Raw genomic sequence first — 10,282 nt, forward strand, 5'->3', positions numbered from 1 at the left:
ATAATTGCAAAGTTATGTAATCGTACTATGTAAAAAAGAAAAATCATTCACCTTTGTTTAACAGATAAGATGGTACCTTTAGAAGCAACCAAATATTAAAATAATTTAAAATGAAATAAGCACCTTGAACTTCACATATTGTCAACATAACAATAAAAGGAAAATGGACCACAATTTTGTTTTATAGATCACAGTTTTTACAACATAAAAAGAAGTTTTAATCCCCAAGAAGAGTACATAGGAATACCCTCATAAAAATGCCCTTTAACCCTGGCTTTAAATTGAGTTGTAATGTCATCACAGGTAGAGAGACTTGCTAAACAAGAACACATGACTTTAGGTGAGGTGGATAAATAACTGCCCTCTAAAATTACCCCCACATGATGGTTCTAATTTGGTCTCCCTTTTCCTTTTTAATACATTTTCCCTACAGACAATCATAAAGAAGCAACTGCCCCCTAATATGGTTCTCATTATACCCCCTCCCCTCTCCCCCTGCTATTTCCCCCCCCCTTTTTTGTCTTCCTGGTTGTAAAGGCCTGGTCACACCACCCAAGCGTTGTTGGAGCGGAGAGGAAAAATCATCACCACTCGCTACAGTTCACCATTTTCAAGTTTGATTGTTATTTTTTGTTTTCGATTTTTTCCCCAATTTTGTGAACGAAATTCGACCCTCTCTCCCTACCGCTCCACGACTGCTCGAACAACGCTCGGGCCGTGTGACCAGGCCTTAAAGCTTGTGTATAGTTTTGGTAAATCCACCAAAATGCACCTATCACTATTCCAATTCATTGCTAGCTAATATGAATGGATATGCCCTATAACAGTTATGATGTGGAGGATATGAAATGAAAATGTGTTTTACAGGATAAATTTTGCGATTTTACATGGAAATTTAACTTGATCGGGTCACCCGATCAAGTTAAAATATCTGTGTGTTTTTGTCTTTCAATTAAATCCTATTCCAAATCATGGAATGGGCTGAAACTTTCAAGATATGTTCTTTGTCTGTAACTTTTGGATATCTAATCACTAAATTTATAAGATAAGTGCTTGAATGCCCATTTTTTTAAATTTAAAACAAGCATCGCCGAGAGAGGGCGCTATATATCCAAGATTTGAATATTTGAAATTTTCTCAGAGAAGTGCAGTTGGAAAAATATCTAACGGTCTCTACGCTTCAGTAAGACTGTCATATTAAATGATATTCGATTATCAATCACATTATTGACCCTTTACCAAAGCTATACACAGGCTTTAACAAACATGGAACATGACTGAGTTGAGTAAGATATGGGACCGGGGCACAGCTGGGTGAGTAGACTAGAGATGCTGTGGGATCACACCTTTGTCACCCTCTGTCAACATGGAGAGATAGAATAGAGAATGACAGAGCAGACATTTGGAAATCATTTAACAGGTTTGTCATTCCATGGTTTCTATCTAGGGGTTAGACTATGCTGGGTTCATGACCACAGGGTCTAGGTAAGGGGTGGCATAGAAGTTATTCCCAGTCTGTCTACCTCGACCACTGTCATGCAGTGTAGGTATGTAATGGAGAATGGTTACCATTTCATGAACTATTTTATATACTTATTTGAATATCAATCTTTTAATTCTTCTTTGGAAGACTTAACTAAGGCCGTGTTTATGCTTCCACTTTTGAGGCCAGAATCAGCGTTTCCAAACGTGATTAGTCCAAAACACGGTTGCGTCCATGCTTACTTTCATTTAAATGCTGTTTCAAAACGGCGATCGTAAACTCACAAAAAGGTGCGTTTGTAAACGTCGTTTGACCAGAATCAGGCTTTCTGGGGAAGTATAAACAGAACCATGATCATAAACGTGTTTAAATGACGTCATTTGGTACATGCTTCTGGTGAGATGAAAATCCGCGGGCAAATACAGTTGCTTTGCCGAGTGCCTTTGCCCCATGTTATCTCCACGATATAACAACACTCTGAAAAAAAAACTTTCAAAAAAGGCGCGCCCAATTTGACCTCGATTTCCTGCGAAGCCAGCTGGAGATCATGATTTCGCCTCTGAAAAGTTAAGCATAAACAGCACTCCTAGAACCACGTTTACAATCGGCGTTTTGAATTGACGTTTGAGAACGCTGATTCTGTCCTCGCAATGGAAGCATAAACACACCCTAAGTATCAGCTAGTGTAGGTATAAGTCGGTCGATGTAACAACCCTATTGTAAAGTTATACTCTTTCAGCAAAGTTTGTTTGATGGGAAATGCTTGGCACACTCAAATAAGAGCGCATGAACAACACCATCTTAAGTACAACATAGGCCTATTTGTAATTTTTTTGCATCTGTATCATCATCTAGGCCTATATATTTCAAAGTTTTGGGGCTATAGTAAATATTTTCAGAATCGTAGATATAGTTAGATTCACAAAAAATAGTACAGAAAATCAATATAAAATAAGGAAAAAAATGAAAAGGGACCAAGCAACTTAGAACTCTTCATCACTGTTGCAAATGGCAAGGATTAAACCTTTGTCTTAGAGCTTTAATGACATGGAAAAGAAGCTATATCTAAAAATACAATTTTACAGAGAGGGGTGGGGGTAACCATTACTGGTCACTAAAATCAAGCTCAATTAGACATGTTAGGGGAAGGTCGATTGGAAGGGGGGGGGGTTAAAAGCAGGATGTTTCTAGCGCCATCAGTGGTTTATGTGTCATCTTCCCTGACGTGAGGGATGTGTTAAAAAAGATCAACCTCTGAAAACAAAACCAGTAATTATTATTCTAGAAATAAACCCTTGTACCTCAGCAAAAATCATTTGGTGAGGCCTTGTCAGCTCCCCTTCAGATACAAGCCTATACCTGAACTTAAACTATAAAGGCAGCTGGGAACTTTATTCAGGATTGTCTGACCTTTACAGACTACGTGATTGTTAATAGAAAATGTATGTTGCCATTTTGTACAACCATAACCATTAAAAATTCTGAGAGGTATTGCCTGCAGGGTGTTCTCAGACAGGGTATACATGCAGAGGCCTTCAACAATTTATAGCTTTTAAAGATATTTAATAATATCCATTTTATATAAATCTTTCAAGAATAAAAATCATGATTGAATAAATGCTATAAAAAGACTTGGTATACATCTCATTCAATCATCAACAATATTTTGGTTAACTATCGACAGTTAATAATTTACCTTAAATGGTAAAATGAACTTGATATTCATTACAACAGCAAACAAAAATGTCTCATACCCCTTTCATAAACCCCATTAAAATGAATTAGGCGGCTAATAGCAGCATAATTTGGTCGTAAAATTGGAGGAGGACAAGAGTTATCCGCATTACTCTGATGCTGCTATTATCCGCATAATAGCAGCATCGGGACAAGATTTTGAGTTTATGAACGCATTTCCAAATAATGCGGATAATTGCCATGGTGCGGTCACAAGGTCACCCTTTTCCAACACAACCGCATCGGAGGGGCGTGTCCAGTTGTCATGGCGATTATCCGCCTTTTTCATGACGGGCGCTCGTTAAAATAATGCGGCTTATTTTCGGAGTTTATGAACGCAATTTTTATTGAATTATCCGCATTACTCTTAGGCGGCTAATTGGAGGATAGGTTTATGAAAAGGGTCTCAGAATCTGATCTGAAAAATCTACATAGGCCTGTGCAATGAATTAAAAAACTTTCTTGAAATAGGCTTAGAGTTATTTTGAGCTATAAATGGTGATGTTTTTATCAGATTGAAAGTGGATAAATATTTTGACCAGAGGGTTGGCGGTTCAGGTTTGACTCATCCTTCCTTGAAATGGAAGTCTGACCTCTCTTTGGACCAGAGTTCTAATCTTGGATCTGGTCCAGTTATATATCCCGGACCAAGATATCCATCATCAGATCAACACGCACCGGGTCAGATAGCCATTATCTGAATACATGGGCACTAATGTCCATTCGGTTCTTCTTAACAAATCATAATCAGCTCAGTTGGAGGCTTCAAGTTCATTGACCAAGGTTTGAAACCAAGTGAAGCATCATTCCTCATTATCAGGTCCCTAAGAGAGGAATCCAAGCTAGCCATCACATTAAACAATAAAAAATCTGATCCTTGTTATATTCAACTGCATTTTTTTAAACATTCAATCGTAAATGATTTATTGCTGGTAGTAACCCAACAATGGAATTGCTTTCAGTATAATTTTTTAATATTGTAGAGAATGAAGTTTATTTTATTCCAGCTAAAATATGATATTACCTTCACATCATATCACATTTTACCTTCGTTCAGGATAATAAATATAACCTTCAATCTATTTCAAGAGGGAAAATAGCATTTGAAATATTCACCAAATATTCATGTTTTAATATGAAGTACATGTATACAAATACAGTATATGGTCCCATCAGTAAGTTTTTAAATGTATTTTTTCCCTTCATGCCAGTAGGTCAGAATACCTTTATTGAGTAAAATTTCCATTATCAAAAACATGATAAAAGCAATGCCCTAGATGAAAAAATATACTACTCTATTTTGTGCATCTTAAGCCTTCCATCCATTCCCCCCATTACCTCCCCTTCGAGGACCAATCAACTCTGGAGTTCAATCCTGTTAATTACACCAATGCTGTTATATGATGTCAAAGTCAATGGATAACAATACCCTCCAATTATGAAATATGACCTCACTAAACACTGAATCACCATCACAGTAGCAGGGTGATTGAGTTTCCATTGTCTGGCTTTTGACATACTAACAAGTCTTGTGGTCCAGCCTCATATTTAACCTAATCAGATAATTATATCACCTGCTCAGTGCTAGAAGGATGTTAGGGGCATAAAGAGGGATATGGTCTACTGCCCTTCTTGCTCTCATTCAGTCAGAGTGATGTGTCTGGCACCTAATTGCCATTCAAGGTGGCACCATGAAGTCATGAACCAAGTGCAGATACAAACATTAAGAATAAATGTAGAAGGAAACAATTTCAATATGTCTAGAATCTCCCTATCAGGAAATATCCTTGTCTACACATATCTCTTTGATGTGAATCGGATGGTAAATCATGGTATCTGTCTTGTGAACAATACATTTCTACAACTTCCTTTCTCACTCAATCTCTCTATCCAGAGCCAATACTATTCACATGCCAACAAATACATAGAGGTTTAGGATAAATTGACCTTAAAAATGTCAACTATAGCCCCAATAAATTGTAAAATAGCCCCTATAGACCATTTGGTTTAATGCAATAAGTTATTTGGAAAGAACAAAAAAAATCTCCAGTTAGGAATAATATTTCAAGCTAAAATCAATGAAGAGGTGTAACATCCCCAACTTAATTATTCTTCAAAGAAATATTTCACATCAGACTTTGTTATATCCAGACTTCTATGTCATGCACAACAAAACTGCAAAGAATTATCTAAACTCCTTCAAGAAGTGATATGGAATAGCTCCACCTATTGTCAGATATCAGACAGTTTCCAAAGTGAGCATAATAGGCAAATTTTCTGTGAGTTCAATCTTAAACCTACAGACTTATAAGGTCTTAACTGGATGAGATCTGATTACTGGGTCTTCTGAGCATTCTCCTGAGCAGAACTAAATATATCTGACATTTCAAGAAGAGATTAGAGCCAGAAGCTTGGATAAGATACCCAGATCATCTTAGCCTTTACAGATTTAGAAGGGCTTCTTGAATCTACTAATCCACATATCAGGTTTCCATTCATTGTGATCATTTCTACTTGAAGCCTTATCCATTCCCTTTTCTTTCTATCATCTCTTCACACTATCTTCTTACCTATGTGAGCTTTCAAAATAGAAAGCTGGTAATTTTCCAAAATATCTGGCTTTGATCGCTATGAGGTTCTAATAACTCCATTTGTGTGACTTAAAAAAAAATATCATCTATCAGTAGGATATGGAAGACTGTCGAACACATCTTTTATCAATTCACTACCATCAAACTGTTGATCTGTGTGTTTGCTTTTGTCTTTTTTAACATGACATCTAGAGAACTACCCCTCATTTGGATTTTCCTCCAAATGAAGCTCACCTTCAATTTTCTGGTCTCAATGTGTGACTTTTATTAATGCTTAATACTTTGTGAAACACCCCCTGAATAAGGCCGAGATAATCTGGATATGCCTGAGGTGGAATTAATACGCAAGTATGGTTTATATAGTAGAGAATTAGAGGGATATATTACCCTGCATGGCTCCTGACTATATTCCAATAAGCAGAACTCTCCAATCAATCTATGCTTCGAAATGATTTGTCACTACTTCTTGCAAGAAGTACAGATGCCTTATATCAATGCTGTCAAGTGCATGACCTGAAAGAATTTGTCAAGTCTTATATCTCAGTCGTTCCCAATTTCATCTTTCCTCAAGTTATTTTGACCGTAACCTTGCCTCATCAATGGAGAGCAAGTAAAGTTCAACCTGACATTCTCCTGCAGACCAATTCTCCTCAAGAGGCAATTCATAGGATGAAAATCACATGACTTTGAATGTTGAAATGTAAAACAGCCACAGGTTATTCATATAATATTTCCAAAGACCTAAAATATAATGACACTGACAAGCTCATTCCTGTAGGAATTCCAACATTTCTGTAATCAATGAATGGAATTAAATCAGTGGTCCAATATCAAGTCCGAATCACCTTCTAACAGATAAATATTTGAGAAAGAGAGAGTTCAGAGCAAGTATTTAAGGGCTCGTCATGCATAATTATACCAAATGATACAGTTTTTCCTGAAAAGGATATAACAAAATCCTCAACCTCATTACACCATATAGCAATGCATAATTTCAATTGAGTTATAGGTACATAGATTAGTTGGTTGTTAGATGATAACATACCTCATCAAGGCACTGATCGTAGGTATCTCTCTGGTTTTCATTCTCCAGAACAAGAGCAGAGTTCTCTGATTCCAACTGTCGTAATCTCTCTAGAAGAGCTGACTTCTCCTTCACAACCTCCTTGCTCACAACCTGAAAAAGAGATAAAAAAATTATATAAAAATAACTATATTACAGGAAATGCTATGTCAAATGTAAATACAAAAATACATTGTGAACAGAAGAAGGAAAGCATATTTTTTTATAATCTCCCAACTCCAAATTCTTTCATCTCCATTTTTTCCATCTCTCCCTCAATATCTATCTCTATCTCTAATTTTTCCATTCTGGCTGTCTTTCTTTCCATTTGTTCCATTTTCTCTCATCCAAGAACTCCTTATCTTCTTGATATCCCTTTTTTTACCCCTCTCTTCTTCAGATCCATCTCACTTTCTTTATGCATCTTTGCCCAATCTTGTTTTCTATTCTACATACTAAGAATCTTGCTACAGGATTGGTCAGCAGTTGGTCATGTGATAAAGGGTATTTCCCCCATCAATCATAACTCGCAGTGATGGACCTTTTTTATTTCGCTGCTCTTTTTCAGCCCATGGGGTCATGAATTAGTTTGAGTATGCGCAAATTTTGCCACTCAATTTTTCGGTCCATCATTCTCCATCACCTGCAGTGACGATCGCACAAGATCTATATGGGTGCGCACAGTGTACATACGCGCAAAAAGTTCTGCCAAATCAAATATCAGAAAATGATTTACCATATCATTAATATTCTTCATGTTATATCCTTTATATCTATCTCCGTTGGTATGGCTACTCTCAGTCCTATCCTCTGTAACAGCTGAAACCTGGACACAGCAGCCTGGTACAACAAAGAGTGTCTCCCGTCTTATCATGGTGAGATCCATTCATACAACTCAACAAACAGCTAGGAATCTATACACTATATACATCCAAACTGATCTGATCTCTATCTGAAGAAAGGTTCAGTGCTGCCCTGGGCTTCTTTTATATCTTACCCTACAATCACTCTCTTCCCAAACTACCAGAATAAATTGAAGCAGAAGTGAGGGGTTCTTCCTTTGTGGCGGTTACAGCTCCTATTAACGTCAAAGCGAGTCTGCTCACTCCTGCAATGCGTTTCAGAAGGGGGTTTATCAGGGTAGATTATCGACTGCTTTAGGCTCTCAGTGTGCCCCTGATGAATGCTACTGCTATCAAAGCTCTAGCTTCCTTCCTGGTTAGTTAAAACCATTCAGCATCTCAAACCATCATCTCAACCGCCAAGTTCCAAGTCAAGATGGATGGGTGGACAAATGCATCATCAAACCAATCCTGACTGAACTGACATTTTAACGACATCTTTCAATGTCATGAGCACTTTTCTACAAGTGATGACTAGATGCAAACAATTAGTCAGTTCTACTTTTAACCAAAATCTTCCTTTATGTTAACATAACATCAAATCTGGCCTGAGAATCTATCTTCCTTTAAATATGTTTCCTTCCTTTATAGGGACGCAGCTGCCAGGAGAGTGGTGTATTCATGTCCTGTGACGTACTTGTAACACAATTGCTGGGAGTGGGGGTATTGATGGTAAATCTTTAAATAATCATTATCTTTGACAATCTATCATGAAAGAACATTCAGCAGGTGTTTGAATTCATCTTAGCCCTATATGTATAAACTGGAGGAAATATTATGAAGGAATTATCTTTCAAAAATGAAGAGTGCAGCGGTATACTGTTAAGTAATTTTTTTTTAATCGTGGTATTGTTGCAACAAACTCTTTACTGCAATCAGGTTCTTATATCGAACAAAGACAAGAACGCTTTTATCAGTGTATCATCTCGAATCCCAACACAAAATTATCCTTTCTCATGGCACTTTTTAATATTGAGCTTAAATTTAGAAGGTTATTAGTTACCTTCATAACCATGCCACCATATTGACCCTATGACTTGACAATATTCTTCCAAAAAATTCAAGGGTTTTCCCTAAAAAATTGTGATTAAACTTGACAAGTGATTTCTCTCAGGTGGGGCCATAAACAAGGTCCATATTTTGGTGAGGGAAGCTCCTCCTATCCTTCCTTTTATATATTCTGAAGCCAGGTTAAAAAAAAATAAAAAGAAGGGGACAGAATGTGCCCTTTTCATGATTTAATCAAAACCAGTAACTTTGAAATTGTAAGATGTATCGGTATAACCTGGAATTGAACCAGTTTTCATTATGTCCATTCAGCAATGGAATAGAGACTTCCTCCTACTCAGTAGCCTTAATTCCGGCACCTGACTCATTTCTAAATTAATGTTAGGAACATACACGAAAGAATCACATGCCCCCTAAATCTGTCCTTACGTCAGTTGTGATGAATTTAAACATTTCTACACTTCAAAGCCATAGGCAATTTAGATATGATCTTTTAAATGAATCATGTGGACCCTATTTTAGTTGCATACATGTGTGACAAATGCATAAAGGTAATGCTGTTCAATCATAGAAATTGAGGTTTTCTCCATTCCTTTCCTAATCTATTCTTATCATACTATCCTTCTTTTTCCACTTGATATATTCAACTTAATGTTAGTAATAATTTATTTTAAAAATGATGCAAACATAATTCTATGAATAATATTCTGTTTCTAAAAATAGCACTTATTATCCCAGCATTGTTCATTATTTACATACTATACCCTGGTCAATCTTAATGTCAAATCATAAAAAGACCATTTCTCCTCCCAAGGTACTTGCTGGTCAAGCTCTATTCCTTAGGTACACACATGCCAATTTATTTATATTAATGTGTGCATCCTCCTGGATACCTATCAAACACCTGGGTGGAGAGCGATAAACATAGATAGGTGCCTTGGAAAAGGACATTAGTATCTGGTGGGATCTGAACCCCCAACTATTAAATTAAGAGTCAAATGAACAAACCACTACTACAGTATGACACCACCACAAAAGCCTTTTCACACTAGATAATACACCTCGGGGAGTGAGATGATATTGATCAGATTTATTGATCATATTTAGAACAAACAAAGTACTGTAACACTCCTATACAAACCTTTCTCTCTCAAATACTCTAATGGAAAAACATTATACTTTACATAGGAAATAATGTATAATAATTTAAATTGTTTGAATATATTAAAATCATTCATGGGTCGTGTGTTCGAATCCCTCCGTGGTCTAGCGTCCTTTGGCAAGGCGTTAATCCACACTTTGCCACTCTCGACCCAGGTGCTAAATGGGTACCTGGTAGGATGCGAAAGATATTGTATGTTTGATTTTGCCAGCGCCATAATGAGGCTGCGATGAATGCAAGGAATGCTCCCCAGGGAGTGGAAATTGTGCACTTTTCGTGCGGGATTGAAATGAATCCAATGACCGGGGTAGTTATATGCTGTAATGCGCTTTGAGCCAT

The 10,282-nt window shown here is 36.9% G+C and overlaps 1 protein-coding gene across 1 annotated transcript in view; it reads right to left on the minus strand.

The window, feature by feature from the left end:
- The window catches only part of LOC121405588 (microtubule-associated protein futsch-like), a 45,266-nt gene extending 37,521 nt beyond the window's left edge, over positions 1 to 7,745 (minus strand). The window contains exons 1-2 of the mRNA XM_041596521.1: positions 7,608 to 7,745; positions 6,854 to 6,985 (exon numbers count right to left, since the gene is read on the minus strand). Coding sequence (XP_041452455.1) covers positions 6,854 to 6,985; positions 7,608 to 7,745 — 270 coding nt within the window. The remainder of the gene's footprint in view (positions 1 to 6,853; positions 6,986 to 7,607) is intronic.
- Between the last annotated feature and the right edge of the window lie 2,537 nt (positions 7,746 to 10,282).

The sequence above is a fragment of the Lytechinus variegatus genome, chromosome 1 (assembly GCF_018143015.1).
Source record: "Lytechinus variegatus isolate NC3 chromosome 1, Lvar_3.0, whole genome shotgun sequence".
Lineage (NCBI taxonomy): Eukaryota > Metazoa > Echinodermata > Echinoidea > Temnopleuroida > Toxopneustidae > Lytechinus > Lytechinus variegatus.